Here is a 17,224-nt window from a genome sequence, read left to right as displayed (position 1 = left end):
GCAGCCGATGCCCGGGGAGTCCTAGACACAGTCAGGTAACTTTAAATGTCGATTACACAGCAGGAACAATACTTTGGCATGTTTTAGGGTGAGTTAGTTGAGATCATGTTACATGCAACGGCTTATCATAGTGGTCAGGCCCCACCCACTCTTACTCCCTTTTGTGTTTCTTATCCCTTCTTTTTTTTTATTGACGGCATGTAATACGGTTTGACATGGCAAACAAGGCAGTAACATTTCATTTCAGCGTAATAGATGACATTATGTTCTAGGTACAGTATACTTTTCAGTTGTTACATAGCATGGTACATTAGTTCTGCCTTAAAGCCCTTATTTGAGCACATCCCTTCCAATACTTTTTGTGTTATACAATGTAAAAATGAACAGAAGGAACATAAGGAAAGAATAGAGAGAAGATGAGAGAGATGTTGCACAGTAAGAAAGAGCAACATTGGCACCTGTTAGACTCACACACTCCTTAGCAGACAGCATACTGTTTGTATGCTACCCCTTTTGGGGGTGAAGTCCTAGAAGGGAAGCGTGGTGCCCCAGGCCCCTCCATAGAGTGTCCTCCATCCTGCCAGAAGTCCCTTCCCCAGCCCCTCTGTGTCTTTCTTCTAGCGCAGTCCCTTTCCTCTCTTGCATGCCTACCTCCTTGAAGTGTGAGCATGTGAACTACATTAGAGAATTGGCTGTATTCACAGCGAGCAGCATTCTGTCAGACCAGGTAGAGTATAGAGAAGATCCTCTATCATGGTTCATGTTGCCATGCTACATGGAGTGACTGGCAGAAGGGGCACTGATGTATCCCCAGGGAGCATCTTTCTGTCAGACTCGGTAGAGGATACAGATGCTCCAATACCACGGTATGCCCGGCCATGCTGCATAAAGTGACCGGCAGGAGGGGAGTGCACAGCTCTCCTGCCAGTCACCCTGGCCTTGCGTCCCCAAGGCTGGTGCGCTGCCTGTTCTGCCTTATGGTTGTGCCGGCCATGCCGAACCCCTGGCTGGACTGGATTGTAATGGCACTTGCAAAGTGCCTAAAATATAATGTAGTGATTTAATCTCCACATATAGCCACATTGTCCTGCACATGCATTTATGTATCACTATATAGTAAGTAGTTGTGACTCCTTTTGTTATACCTGTGAAAACATGGACTGAACCTGAGTTTATGGAGTTAAATCCTTGTTGGCCTGTTATGTGATTATTTTTACCATCCTGAATGGTGTTTGTGTTGCAGTACTCCTTACGGCAGTTGAACAAATTCCATTATGTGTTTACAGAAATATTGTGTGCTGCCTCCCTGTCTATTATTAACTCGGCTCTGTTATAAAGAAACTCCACTTGAAAGTCTCATGCTAAATAAAGAAACCTAATTCAAGATGACTTGCAGCACAAGCATCACGTAATGGAATTAAAAAACAAAAAAAAACTTTGAATGTTCTTGTTCACCTTATTTATACAAAAAACAATTACAGCAATCATAATGCTATTCAACAAATGTTTTTTTCCTTGTCTTTTGAATTTTAATCAAACTTGTGCTGCAGCTTTAGAAAGAGAATATCTCCGATGCATGCAATTGTACAGCAATGAAACAACATTAAATGAACACGTTGTGCACCACATCCACTTCAGATCAATGAAGTGGTTATGGTGCCCTTAAGTTCCCTGGTACCTTCTTATCTTCAAACCATTTTACAATGAAGTCCCCCGGGTAGAATTCTGGCTTCCTCCCTGGGACTGATTGGCTAAGATCGTCCGTTTGGTTCACTGCTGGCTGGATTTCTTTTTTTTTCTTTTCATATTGGACTGGCTATAACCCCTATTTTTGTTTCCATATTAGCAGTGTATTAGGACCAGAGGAATATGTCCATATTAAGTGTGCTGGCTATATCCCCTAGTGTGTTTTTCTTTCCCATATTAATTCACTGTTGTACCTGATACTGTTTTTCTTCTATGTAGCATAGCCCTGTACCATATGCAGTTTCTGAAGTAGTAAGCATCAGGGCATGTGTAAGTTCCTCCTTCACCAGTCCTAACCTAATCCTAATGGCCCTAAAACCATGTTGTCATGTTTTTAACGTAACCGACAAATGGACACCAGATGCATAACCCCTGTGTGTCACTTATTGATGCAGAATCTACTCCCTTTGTGCGTTATTTGTCACCTGTGCCTAAATACTGTCTACAAAATAAGTCAACGCTCATAGTAATTAAAATGGTGTAGCTTTCTTCTTCCACCATAATAGATTCTGCCAAATTTTTTTTTTTTTTTACTCTAGAAGGCTCTTATCTTTTAAACCCAGATACACATTAATTTTGTTATACTATAATTCACATGCACTGTAATATCAAGGTTTTCTTCAGTATTGTATTTTCACAACATCTACTCTAAATCTTATCCAATTTGTGTTTTATATAACCGTTGTAATTTTACGGAATTCTAGCAGAAAAGTAAAGTAAAGTAAAAATGTGGTTAAAATGCAAATATATGTAACCAAATAAAATAACTGTTTAAGAACAGTGGGCACCTAACCTCTACCTCCTATGATATTCTGCCAGAAATGATACAATACATGCCAACAACATGAGCTTACCTGCTCGTCGGCGAGCCGGCAACCGCTCCCCCAGGTCTTCCGGGCATCGCGCCCAAATCCAAGATGGCGCCGACCGAGTGGTCGCGTCCATCTCTAGCTCCGCCCCTGAAAATTATACTAACGTGTGCGTGACGTCACAACGTCAACGCACCTGCACGCTTTGGGGTCAGAGGTCGCCCTCTGACCAATCAGAGCATAGAGAGGGATATTTAAATCCCTAACTCACCCCAGTACCTGGCCCTGTCGTGGTTTCCGTTTCCTGGTTTCCTGAGAGTGCTCTATATTCGTGTATCTGATTTCCTGGTATCCTGATTTTTGCTTTTCCCTGGTTATTCTGAATTCTGGTTTCCCTGACTTGGCTTGTGTAAACGGTATTGTGTATTTTCTGGCTTCCCTGACCTCGGCTTTCCCTTTGACCATTCTCTGTCTCTAGCGTATTAGTCCGGCCATTCTAAGGTCCGGTTTACGCTCTGTCCTTTTATTTCCCTTTCCTTGTATATGTATATGTTTACATAGTTTCTGCGTGCTGGACCACACTAGTAGTCGTGACAGTTTCATAAGCAAATATAGAAACCATTTGTTATGCCAATGATCTTTCTCTTTAAACCTTCCGTCCTTGGTTATTTGTAACTTTTTTGTTATAATTTCACCTCTTTTTTGCAATTTTTATTTAAATGCATTTTTGTTTAATAAAAAGGTTTCATTTACAGTTTCATTCAAAGTTCTGGTCAGTTTATAAAATCATTCGAAAGTTTGTTAAACCCTATTGTACAAAACAAGTTAAACAAACAAACAAAACAAAAGCGGAACATCTATTAATAAACCTTATATGAGAAACAGAACAAGAATTACTATTAATAAAACGCATCCTGATCACTGATTTGCTCTGAGTGCTCGGATGTTCTAAATGCTATGACTCTTTCCTTGAACTTTAAGGGACACTATAAGCATAAAAACAACTTTAGTTTAATGAAGCAGTTTTCGTGTATAGATCATGCCGCAGCAGTCTCGCTGCCCTATCCTCTACCATTTAGGAGTTTGAGGGTTAAGTATGTATTCTAATCCAGTCAAATTTATTGATCTCAGATCAGAAGATCTGAAAAAAATCAGGTATAATATAAGGGGGACACATCACTTGACAAATAAATATAAATATATAATGTTTTCCTTTTTTTTTTTTTAACAAGGAAGGAAACCCCTTTTAAACAAATATACAAACTCAAATAAACAAGAAAAGTTCACATTGCCTTATTGGGCATACCTCTCCGCTAGGGACGTTTCTTCATCAATTTCCCCTCTCTTTAACCCGCCCATCTCCGTTTCAGACCAATCCAATAATGACATACCAGACACAATAGCCTGTTCTGCATGATCACACCAATCAGACTGCCTCTCTTCTCCCCCATCATAATTTTGCAAGGTGAAGAGAACTTTCAACTGTACAGGTGCAAATCTGTCAGGTATACCCAATGCACTTTTCCAGCATTCCTAGGAATAGAACACAAATTGGTGATATCAGTGTCCTCCTGGAGTGGTTGTGGAAAACATATGAAAGAAGACATATTGATTTACCTGCGTTTTTCAGCCTGCAAAGTAAGGGATCTGTCTCACTCAAAGCTAAAGTTTTTGAATGAGAGCATTGTCTCAAAGTGATGTACGTCCCTTTAAAAGGGACCAGTGAATAGGCAGCACAACTGTCGACAAACATGGTGACCTCTAATCAGCAGGCGTTTATCTAGCAATTGGGCAAAAGACTGGTTTGTATTGCTTTCTGAAGTAGAACACAAAGTTGAAGACTACCTGGAATCATTTTTCTTTAACAAGTAAAAGGTAACGAGGGCTTTCCACAAGATGCAATATATTAAACAATTGTTAGAACTTTGGCAGCTACTGGAATGATTGTGAATTTGTTACTTCTCTGTTTCACCTAAATTTGCAGACTGGGAATTTACATCAGATGTTTTATAACTCATTCTCTTTTTGTTTTGTTTTTTCCTTTCTAGGTATATTAGATAAATCCTGTTTAGACTTTAATAGGACTGACCCACTAAGCAACAGCATTGGTATGGGATCTCCTCACATTCCTTTCTTAAAGGTGGATGAAAACACGACAGATGGGACAATCAGAAAAGTGTTGTATAGACATCCTCTGCTCGAGAATGCATCTACAACGCAACTTGACCAAAGTCATACAAATGTTACTAGAGTAAAAGAAACTGTCCAGCAGAATCCATCATCCCCTTTCACGGACAGCACGTTTGAGCAATACAGAACAAAAATGAACGTGACATTGACCAAAGAGCACATAGAAGTTGTTGGCACGTTGGAAAACACAAGCACTTGGCCTTCTCCAGTTATGGGTCTTACTGCTATTACTCCAGCTCCAAGCTCAGATGGTCCTGGATTTGTAGTCAGTGAAGGTAAGATCCATTTGTAGATTAGTATTATTAAACATAATCCAAAGTGTTGTGCTATATTATCAGTGCATGCATTTAATTATGCAGGTTCTCATTTGGAGTATACCTAAAAAGCCACAGATCTTTTGTCTGAAGCCTCTGCATACCCTCACTTTTCTAACCCTACAAATACTTTCTGGCTGTCCAATCACAGACTTCGCAATGCAGCTCAATGAGAAGTCTTTGCAAAGCAGGTGATCTGAGCAATTGTTGCCTCTCGAGTTTAGCTTCACTGAGCTAACCCAACCAGGAAATAACAGGACATGTTTGACTAATTGACAACCGGGGGTGAAACAAGGCTAATTTATAAAAATCCCATTTGAAACCTGCATTTTTTTGTAAAATGTAAAGAAGAGGACATACTTTTTACAAATAAGAAACTTTAGTAACCTAATGTTCTGTAGGTGTATGGAGTGTCCATTTAATGACCATTTTAAATTCCACAAGTTAATTCCAAATATGTGAAATATATTACTGTGATATAATAACAAAGCACACTGTAGCGAAGCTCATGTACTTCGTGAAGTACGTTCGTTCGCACACTCCCGAAATGCTAGAGGAGGATTAGTTATTATAGCCTGTTTGCATAGTACACTGGTTCGTACTTTCCCAAAATCCAAGCTGGTCGTGAGAATAAATCAATCGGTTCGTTGTTCGCATACTTGATAGGGTACAACTGGAATGTTTTCTTATAGCCAGGTGGCTTATATACACAGACCCCCAGCATGGGGACTCAAGCAAGGACATAGTATAACACTCCCAGAACATGCCCAAGACACTCCCAGGTGTGTCTGTGTCTGGGAGATAGTTTAGTGTAATTTGCTTAAACTAATTATCTCCCAGACACTAGAGGTACAAATCCTAAAATACCCCAAAATGCATATAACACATAGAGGAACCCCCACAAATATTATATCCATGGATAGCCTGGATATCCAAATAGCGCAGAGATGCCACAAATACAGCCGAAGCGCCACCGGGGTAAAGTTTTGACTAACCGCACATGTGGCGCCTGCCCAAAATACTTCCAGAGAGTCAATGGTAACGGTCAATTTCGGGCAATTTCCAAAACACAGTCGGACGAACGGTTCCCCTGGTTCATAGGTAGCGATTGTTCGCCTTGCTCGTGCGAACAATCCTACCGAACAGCGCTCTCTTGGCTTGGCGTGGAAATAAGCAGGTGTTCGTGTGAAATCTCTGGTATTCACAAGGTTGACTGTCCAACTTATAGTTCCAGACACTCGACGACCAAGTCCCGCTTTCGTGCGACAAGATGGCCACCGTTTTCTCCAGCATGTGTTGTTCGTGCCACACAGAGCACTTGAGTTGGTGGTTTATTTGAAGTTAATGAGCCAGGAGGGTGGTCAGTATTCGATAGATGGATCAGGGAAATTAACTGGGTGAATAAAAATTGAGTTTTTGTCAAACACGCAAATTATGATTTTATGTGTTGTTAATCATGCAGTCTCTTGTCAAATACTAGCATTAAGCCCGATCTTAAAATAATAGTAGTTACTAAATTTGGTGTTACTGGCAGGAAATAGGATTTTGATTGTGATCATGTTGGAAACAAATACGCAATAACAGCCAAAGTTCAGAAAGAGTTATCCACAATAACAAGCATGAGATTGTTTTTGAGGTCGTAGGGAGATTTGTTGTTCAGAGAGATTTTCTGGTTTGTTATTCATTCCCTTTTTCGTTTGTTTTTTTTTTTGTTTGCTTTTTGTTTTTCTTTTCATTTAAGCTTACCTTGCTAGTATCAAGCATCTTGTATTTGCAGTCTTCTTTCCCTAGCTGCAAATTTCATGAAAACTGTGCCATTTTGTATCCATTTATTTAAACAATGATTATACAGAATGCAATGCATTTAGCATATTTCTAAATCTCCGTATGGTACAATTGTACAGCAAGAAAAGAACATGGTAAATAATCAGAATATAATTGGTCAGTTTTGTGTTACGACGTGCAAGATGACCGGGCTGCCAGCTTCAAAGTTTATAAGAAGAACTATGTTTTGGATTTATCTGACATGGAATGAATCAATGAAAACAGAACTGTAATGCATTTCCTGGGTGGATTAAAAATGCTTTTTTACAAAGCAGGACATATAATTGGAAACACTGTTTTAGAAAGAAAGAAAATTAGTTACATTTGGATTTAACTTCTCTCTCAAGGTCTATGGTGAAGATTACACTTTCATAGTCATTAAGGTTACTTAACGGAGATGTAGATAACCTATTATTATAATAGTCATGTAAAAAACAGATAAAATTTGTATCGTATTCGTACCTTTTTTATTGGACCAACAGAACTTTTTAATGACAAGCTTTCGGGAGAACCTCTTGAGAAAGGGAGGTTTTCCCAAAAGCTGGTCATTAAGAAATTCTGTTAGTCCAATCAAAAAGGTATTACACGATACAAATTTGTATCTGTTTTTTACATCTAAATCACTGGACTAATACGGTTACAATCTGTAATGGAACATTATAATAGTCAAATATACTTAAATTGGCAATGCTGTTATATATTATTAAATTGTAGTTTCCTTTTATGTTATGAAATACTTTCTTGCTCAGACAGATTTCTTAGAATGGCACAGACTGTTTATCGGTGGTTTAGAAATGATTTGTCAATAGGGCTTTAGTTTTCTCTGAAATTTACTCTGACTTCGGACGACATCTGGGCTGTTGACTTAGTGAGCAATAAAATGGCTATTCCCTACTGTTTATAGAGTGCTATATAGTCTAGTTTCAGAAAACATTATTTGCCGTTGTGTTGATTTTTCTGTCTCAACAGATAAAAAAATGCATTTATATACTTATTTTCTATGTAGTACATTTTATCCAAACAGTAAAAAAAAATATAATTTATTATAGAAATGTTAGAAGTGCACAATATTTTTTTTATATTAGAAACAATGAAATTGAATAAAAAATACATAAATGCCTAACCCTAAAATGTTTCTTTTCCTACCAGTACAGCCATCCTTGTATAGAGAAATATAAACTAACAGACGGAAATATCTACATTTTTGTTTTATAGCTAAAGACCATATCTTTATGAAATACTGAAAATTGACAGATCCTATACAAGCATGACAATACATGGGGATAGAGAAGGGCAGAGAAAAAGTATTCCTGCCCAACAAAGTAGAAGGTTGTGTGTCAGCAGGGCCGGTGCAAGCATTTTTGGCGCCCTAGGCGAAAACAAATTTGCCACCCCATTTGCGTCACCCAATCAGGCAGACTAACACACGCTCACTCAAGTACCATGAAAACTGACACACGCACTAACCAATGTAGACTGACTCACACAGACTCGTATACATACACTGATCCATGCAGACACTGACCCATACAGGCCTTGACCCATACAGGCAGACATACACAAACATACTGACTGAAGCAGACTAACACACATTCTCTGACATACCTTACCTTCATTGCTATTCATTGCCTGCGCCTGGCTGCCCCTCACGTCCTTCCTCTGAACATTTCCTGTTATGGTTCTGCCCACTTCTCCCCACGTACAGGGGAAAGGGGCGAAAGCGAGGAATTGAAGTGCCCGCGCACTGCTGCAATGCATGTCTAGGAGGGGAGGCCGTCGTGAATGCCGCCGGACCTGTGTTCTACCGTGAGCAACAATGTAAGTGCTTCCAAGCGACTGGTAAAATGGCCGGTGGCATACTCTGAATAATCTAATTTGATGGAGGGGCGGCTGCGGCACAAACATAAAGCCAGGGCCAGTGTCCCTCCTTAAGCAGCGCCCTAGGCGGCCGCCTAGTTTACCTATAGGCAGCGCCGGCGTTGTGTGTCAGCCTACTGCTAGTTTGAAGGCATGCATACTTCATGCATAATCGGTAAAATTGTAGAGGGTAATCCCAATGTTAGAGGGAACTATAGTGTAAGGAATGCAGGTTTGTATTCCTAACACTATAGAATCCCTTCAAGACCACCTGATAGGTGTTTTTTGTTTTGTTGTTTTTTTTTTCAGATTTAAATTTTGTTTATTTTGTTGTATGTGCATAAACATGGGTGATGGGGAAGGGTACAGAAGGAAGGGGGGAAGGGGGGTAGGGGGTATACACATTTTTCCACATAAACAGTCTCGAGTCGCAGCTCGCAAGTACCAATAACAGTATGCTCTTTCACATGAGGCTATCTAATACATCTGGCACTCCTGTTCTGCATGTCGTTTTTTTTTTTTTTTCACATAAATTCAGTCAATAATAGCAGCGTAGAATTACAGCGTGTACCTCACATCTAGTTACATTCACACTCATATGTATCGTACTGATCAGTGTATGCTTAGTGGGTGTCGGCGATAGAATGCTGTTGTTGTGCATATATATGGCCGTCCAACTGTTTCTCCCAAAGGCTTGTCCATTGTGCCCATGAAACTTGGAAGGCCATTCTTTGTGGGGCAGTGTTAATGGACATATATTCGTAAGTATAATATTGGTGTATTTTGGTTAGGAGTTGGGATTTAGACGGGCATTAGGGTTGTTTCCACTGAGTTGCGATAAGATTCCTTACTGCTAGTATGATTAAAGCCAACTTGCGTTTGACATGTTTTGGGGTCATTCTTGGGAATGAAAGGAATAATCCCGTGTGTATGTCTAAGGGAGGTGTTGTGATGTCTATGGACTCTAGTACATTTTGTGCCGCCTTCCAGAGGGGTCTGATCCGTGGACATGTCCACCATATATGCAGCATTGTACCCGTCGCCGCGTTACACCTCCAGTGTGGCGGGACGGTTCTGTATATCGTGTGTAGTTTTTGGGGTGTGGGATACCACCTGTAGATCAGTTTTTTGTGGGCTTCAATGTGTGAGTAGCATTGTGTGAGGCCTTTCAGTGCCTGCGTGGAGGCAAGTATTTCTTCATCAGTTAGCAGTGTTCTCTCATCTGTGAGCCATTGGGTGACATAAGCAGGAGTGTGTGGTGGCATCGATTTTAAGAGTGTGTGATAACATAGCGCAAGGGTTTTGGGTTTAGTTGGTGTTTGCCAACATCTGTCATACAGCAGATCTATTTCTTTGGAACCCATGCTGTTAGCCGCTGGTGTATGTGCTACATGGGATGGGATCACGCTCTGGAGTTGCATGTAGGGAAAAATTGAGGAGTTGGACAACTGAAATTCCCTCTGTAAATCTGGGAATGGTTTGATAGTGCTGTTCTGTAAAATTTGGTCCATTGAGGTGATACCCAGTTTCGTCCAGGACTTCATTGAGAGCCAGGGTGATATTGCCCTCAAGGCTGTCAAAGGAGTGCGGGGGTGGAATTTGTGTGTGGCATTCTGTGTGCGCCGTAACATGTCCCACTGAGAGATGGTGAGCAATGTGGTCGGGAAAAGATTCCCTTTTGTGGGGCGAAGCGACTTAGGAGTCCATAAGATATCTGTTAGAGGTGTTGAGCCTGCTTGGGTTGTTTCCATATCTACCCATTGGAATACACCTTTGGGTGTGTGTAATTTAACCGCGGTTTCTAAGATAGCCGCTTTATAGTAACTGTATAAATCCGGTAGGCCTACACCTCCATCTGCAGTGCGTTGTTGTAGGAGGCGGCGGGCTAGTCTGGGTTTACGAGATTCCCAAATGTATGAGGATAGGGTCTGTTGGAGCTTTTTAAAGAATGCGAGTGGAGCCTTCAGTTGCAAGAGGCGGAATACGTAGAGCAATTTTGGGAGTAGGGTCATTTTAATGGTGTTTATTCTACCTAACCAAGACAGTTTGACTGGCTTCCATTGGAGGCATATCGACTTACAAAGAGGGAGCAGTGGTTGGTAGTTGTAGCGGAACATGTCATTCGTTGTGGGCGCTATTTTGATCCATAAGTAGGTAATGTGATCCTTTCTCCAGTCGAAGGTATATGTTTGAGTGAGGTCTCGGATCAAAGAGTGTGGTAGACCTATGGGTAGGGCTTGGGTTTTAGATTGGTTTAGTTTGTAGTATGCGAGTGTGCCATATGTGTCTAATAGTTGTATTAGTGTTGGTAGGGATGTTGGTACATCACTTAGTGTTAGGAGAATATCGTCCGCAAACATAGAGAGTTTGTATTCGGTGGAACCTATCGACATTCCTTTAATATTTGGGTGGTGTCTGATGATGTGTGCCAGGGGTTCCAGGGAGAGGACGAACAACAGGGGAGAGAGAGGGCAGCCCTGCCTAGTTCCATTGGTGATGTTAAGAGGCGTGGATATGAACCCGGCGTTTGCCACCCGTTTTGTTGTTTTTTGAAGGCAGACCTTTGCTATTTTAAAAATGCGAGTATCAAATAATAATCTAGCTGCATATCATTGTACTTTGTGTATTCTGAGTGTTGTTATTCTTTTCTTACTTGTTCACTATATAGACATCTAAGAGCCATTATTTTAGGTTAAATTGTAGTTGTGTTATGGAGTGTGAAGAAAAAGTATGTGGACCCTTTTGGAATTTGTTTTCTGCATGAATTTGTCATTTAATGTCTTCTCAGCTTAATTAAAGACACAATGTGCTTACGCAAACAACACACAATGATAATCTTTCATGTCTTTGTTGATAATATACCATAAAACATTCACAGTACTTATTAAAACTTAAGTGAAAACTTGGGTTTAATAGCTAGTTGATTATCCTTTGGCAGCAATAATTTTAACCAAGCATTTCCGGTAGCTGTGGATTAGAACTGCACAATGGTCAGGAGGAATATTGGACCACTCTGCTTTACAGAACTGCTTAAGCTCAAACCTATTCTTAAGATGTCTGTGTGTGTATAGCTCTCTTTCGAGGTAATTCCACAGCATCTCTATGGGGCTAGGTCTGTGTCTTACTTGGCCACTCCAAAAGGTGTATTTTCCTTTATTTTAATTTTTTGTGTGCATTTTATTAGATTTGAACACAGTGTACATCTGTACCAATATATGAGATGAATAAGCATTGAAGGGTACATTAAGGTTATGCATAGTTCCTCTAATAGACCTATAATAAACCTATAACCTCTAATAGACCTATAGAAAGGAAGTTTGAAGAGGAGAGCGTAAAGGTGGAGACCCTGTAAGTTTATTGCCACTGTACAAGGTGTGACTTTGCGAAGGCTGCAGGTGGTCAGCTGACCAGGCTGCTCATCTGTGAGATTTATACGGTAGCAAGTCTCGTACCTCTGGGCATAAAATCAAACGCTCCTAGCCATGTTAGTGATAGGTAAACGAGCACGAGAAGTAGAAAAAAGGTAAAGGAAATTAATGATCAGGAAAATTAACTAAGGCAACAACTGTATGTTGAGACTGTCCAGGGTGCTTGCATACTGGCAGGATCTGGGAGAATGTCACTTGACCAAATTACTTCTTGGGATCACTCTCTCTGGGGCCTTCTTCATGTGTGGTATGTACACCTGTTTTGCAAAATATTATTGGCTGGTAGACCCAGTTTGTGAAAGTGTCTCTGGGTTATCAGAGGAGGAGAGGGTGAGTGTTTCAGTGCCGTGTATGACCACAAGGGAGGCCTCTGCATTCTAGTCATACTTGACAGAGTCGTCCTGGAGTTTTTCCTATCTTTGTTCTGTTCGAGCTTTCGAGACCTCCGGCCACCACGTACGCACGGAGGTGAGAGACATGCTGAGGAATATGCCCTCCAAACCAGATCTGGTAAGCAGGCTAGGAAAATTGGAGGTAACACTCCAAACTAAGTTAGACGCCATAGGGGCTGATATTTGCCACATGGGAGATAGAGTGGGTGTTTTGGAAGATGACAGGGAAGTGATTTACATACAACTGCACTCCCTACAAGATGCAGTGGCTACACAAATCGCCCATATGACAGCTTATCAAAGATCCACGGATGACCTAGACCAGGGGTAGGCAACCTTTTAGTAAAACTGTGCCAAAACAAGATTTTGAAGTCTGTTGGCGTGTCGATTATAATTTTTTTAAAGTGTGTATGTTGCCACATTCTGCTTGTGGTTTTTATCGGTGCAGTAGTTCCTTTGTACCCCACTTTATTCGCATCCACACCCCCCTCTCACAGCAAATAGTCATACAAAGAGATACAGAATGCAGACATACCCCGTCTCAAAGGTTTATACCCCAAGATCTCACTTGCCCTGCTGTCCGCAATTAACAAAAATTTGTCATACCATAATTCCGAAAGGAAGACCGGTGGACCGGCCTGGTTGTCCGTGGTTGCATATCAATATCTATAAAACCCCAATATACACCAAGCAATCCTTTCCCTTATGCATTCTGGAAAGAATTGAGTACGAATTATCACCGGGAAAAGATGGTTCTGATGACCATATAGATTCATCCCATCTATTCTCTTTAACACCAAACCTGCCTCACACCCTGTACATAACCCTCCAGAATCCTCATTCCCTACCCTCTTATAGGTATTACCCCTCTCATGCAGTGACAAAGAGGCTCTCAGTCCACTGAACAAGTGGGATTTGAGACCACCACCGTGGATTCTCCCTATGCCCTTTCATATCAGGGACAAGTTTTCACATTTTAGTTTTGCTTTCATAATTCACCTGTATATAGTTATATTTTGATGTTTATCTCTGCTGCTTAAGTTTGTTGTGACCTGCTGGGGGTGGGGACCACACTTCCCATTCCAATCCTACCATATGGCCACCCTCCGAGTCATAACCCTTAATGTTCGAGGTTTAAATTCTCCAGAAAAACGCTCTCTAGCTTTAATGGAATTTCATAAACTGAAGGCTGACATAGCCTTTGTGCAAGAAACACACTTTAGAAAGTATGCAGCTCCAAATTTTCAAAACCGTAAATACCCGATAGGGTATTTTGGCCACTACAAAGAGGCAAGGGCTCAGGGGGTTGCCATTGTGTTTTCTGCACTGGTGCCATTCACTTATGTAGACCACAAGATGGATGACTCTGGAAGGTTTATTCTGGTGAAAGGCAAGATAGGTCAAAACATGGTTACATTTGTAAACATATATTTACCAAATAGGAAGCCATGTCAGGCGCTTAAGAAATATCTACACATAGTGGAGAGTTTCATGGAGGGATTCCTGATCATGGGGGGGCGACTTTAATATTTCGCTTGACAAAATATCCTCTCACCTGACATGAGTACATAAACCATTTGCACAGCTCTTATATTAATCGCAGCTGTGGGACTGCTGGCGAGTCACGCATCCGAACATGAGACTATTCATACTACTCACATGTCACTCATACATACTCAAGACTTGACATGTTCTTTCTCCCACACAGATATTTACACTTTGTAAGCTCATGCACATATGCTCCTTAACTTGGTCGGACCATATACCCCTGTCTCTTGCCGTTTAGATCCTTTTGCTGCCGCTGAGGTCCTTTCAGTGGAAGTTGAAGGATCTATTGCTTAATGATCGAGACGTCACTTCACAAATTCACACCTTGATCTGACACTACTTTAAGGACATCGTAGTTCTATACACTTCCCCACAGACCACATGGGAAGCCCAAAAATGTGTGCTCAGGGGCCACATTATAGCTATAACCTCTAAACAAAAATAAATACGGGAAACTAAAACACAAACCCTAACGGACGAAATTAGGACACTGGAAACGACTCCTAAACAAGCGGAGAACATAAATGTGTATAAAACCTTAATCTCTAAACACTCAGACTTACAACTACTTCTAAACGCCCAAGTTAAGACCACTTCTTCGCACCAAACCGTCTTAATACTCCACAGGAGGGAAGTGTGGCCGTCTTACTGGCCAACGCACTGAAACAAAGCAGACAAAAAACATTCATAGCTAAGATCAAACACCCGAGCAAGGGAATATCCCATAAACTGCCTGATATTATGGAGGCTTTCCACCAATTCTACTCCAAACTGTACAATCTGAGGGATGCCCCACCCTTTCAAACAGACATTGCAAATTTCTAGACATGTGCAATTCGTTTCGGTCCGAATATTAATTCGGCCGAATTTCAGACAATAGCCGAAGTGCCGAATTGCAGAGATCCCGAAGTTCCGAAATTACCGAATTTCCAAAGTTCCGAAGTTGCCGAAGCACAGTATTGCCTAAGTACTAATATACTTACCCAGTGAAAGAAGAAGGTTACATTGTAAACTAATTTAAATAAAATATATACAAACATAGCCAGGATTCAGCTGTAAGCATTTGCAACACTTACAAGAATCAAGTAACATACATTCATATAAAATGTAAGTTACTTAGCCACTCAATGTAATGACAGGAATGAATAAGTAGATAACTCCCTAATTCCCTACTAAAGATTACTTAGTATTGGTAAATTATGCCCCTACTCGCTATACCGTGAGTAGGGGTATGTCTATTAAACAGTGAGAAGCCTGTGGACAACACGTCCCCCCTTACCTCCTAACCTGAAGGGGAACCTATTGCCCTCCCTGGCCCCCACCCCTGAAGGGTGGGTGGGGGCCCTAAAGTAAAATAAGGGGGGGACCTATTGTCCTCCCCCCTGGCCCCCATCCCTGAGTGGTGGGTGGGGGCCCTAAATACTAATTAGGGGGGGCCTAACGTCCTTCCCCCTGAGCGGTGGGTGGGGACCTTAAATTAGAATGAGGGGGGAGGACCTAATGTCCGCCCCCCTGGCCCCCACCCCTGAGTGGTGGGTGGGGGCCCTAAATACTAATTAGGGGGGGATCTAATGTCCTCCTCCCTGGTCCCCACCCCTGAGCGTTGGGTGGGGGCCCTAAATAAAAAAAATAACCCCCCTCCCGCAGGTGACTAGGGGTCCCCAAACCCCTAGTCACCCCCTCCCCCAAAACATTAACCCCTACCTACCCCCCTCACCCTAAAAATAATGAGTGGGGACCATTTAACTAAGTACCTGTAAAAAAATTTAAATAAACTTACCAATTGATGTTTTCTTTCTTCTAAAATGGGGGCTCTAAATCAGAATAAGGGGGGGGGGCTAATGTCCTCCCCCCTGGCCCCCACCCCTGAGCAGTGGGTGGGGGCCCTAAATTATAATAAGGGGGGGACCTAATGTCCTCTCCCCTGGTCCCCACCCCTGAGCGGTGGGTGGGGGCTCTAAATTGGAATAAGGGGGGGGCTAGTGTCCTCCCCCCTGGCCCCCTCCCCTCAGCGGCGGGAGGGGGCCCTAAATACTAATAAGGGGGGGGGCTGAGGTCCTACCTGAGCGGTGGGTGGGGGCCCTAAAAACAATGTCATCCCCCCCTGGTGACTAGGGGTCCCCAAACCCCAAGTCACCTCTCCCCCCCCATAAAAATTATCCCCCTACCTACCCCCCTCACCCTAAAAATAATGAGGGGAGGACCTTTAACTAAGTACCTGTTAAAAAAAACAAAAACTTACCATTCAATGTTTTCTTTCTTCTAAAATCTTCTTTTTTCAGCCCTTTAAAAAGGGCAAATAAAAAACCATAATAACCGACGCAAAAAAAAAAGAGTGCAAAAAAAAATAATAATCCTTCTTCACCCATGGAGGGCTCCGCGCAGGCTTAAACCCACCAATCAGAGTGCTCTGAGCCTAATTGCAGGGAGGGGCAAGGCTTTATAACCCTTTCCCCCTGCCCTGCAGAGCTCATTCTGTGCGGAGCCCTCCATGGGTGAAGAAGGATAATTTTTTTTTTTGAACTCGTTTTATTTTATTTTTTTATATATAATTGTGCCTGTTATTATGGTTTTTTTTATTTGGCCTTTTTTGGGGCTGAAAAAAGATTTTAGAAGAAAGAAAACATTAAATGGTAAGTTTTTTTTTTACAGGTACTTAGTTAAAGGTCCCCTCCTCATTATTTTTAGGGTGAGGGGGATAGGTAGGGGTATTATTTTTATTTGGGGGGGGGGGAGAGGTGACTACGGGTTTGGGGACCCCTAGTCACCAGGGGGACACACACATTGTTTTTAGGGGCCCCACCCGCCGCTCAGGGGTGGGGGCCAGAGGGGGAGGACATTATGTCCCCCCTTATTAGTATTTAGGGCCCCCACCTGCCGCTGAGGGGTGGGGGCCAGGGGGGAGGACATAAGGTCCCCCCCCTTATTCTAGTTTAGGGCCCCCACCCACCGCTCAGGGGTGGGGCCCAGGGGGGAGGACATAAGGCCCCCCCCTTATTCTAGTTTAGGGCCCCCACCCACTGCTCAGGGGGGAGGACATTAGGTCCCCCCCTTATTCTTGTTTAGGGCCCCCACCCACCGCTCAGGTGTGGGGGCCAGGGGGGAGGACATTAGGT

The 17,224-nt window shown here is 42.1% G+C and overlaps 1 protein-coding gene across 1 annotated transcript in view; it reads left to right on the top strand.

The window, feature by feature from the left end:
• The window catches only part of CORIN (corin, serine peptidase), a 281,043-nt gene that overhangs the window by 80,285 nt on the left and 183,534 nt on the right, over window positions 1–17,224 (top strand). Inside the window, exon 3 of the mRNA XM_063457921.1 lies at window positions 4,604–5,020. Coding sequence (XP_063313991.1) covers window positions 4,604–5,020 — 417 coding nt within the window. The remainder of the gene's footprint in view (window positions 1–4,603; window positions 5,021–17,224) is intronic.

The sequence above is a fragment of the Pelobates fuscus genome, chromosome 6 (genome assembly GCF_036172605.1).
Source record: "Pelobates fuscus isolate aPelFus1 chromosome 6, aPelFus1.pri, whole genome shotgun sequence".
Lineage (NCBI taxonomy): Eukaryota > Metazoa > Chordata > Amphibia > Anura > Pelobatidae > Pelobates > Pelobates fuscus.
This window is presented reverse-complemented; position numbering and strand designations above follow the sequence as displayed.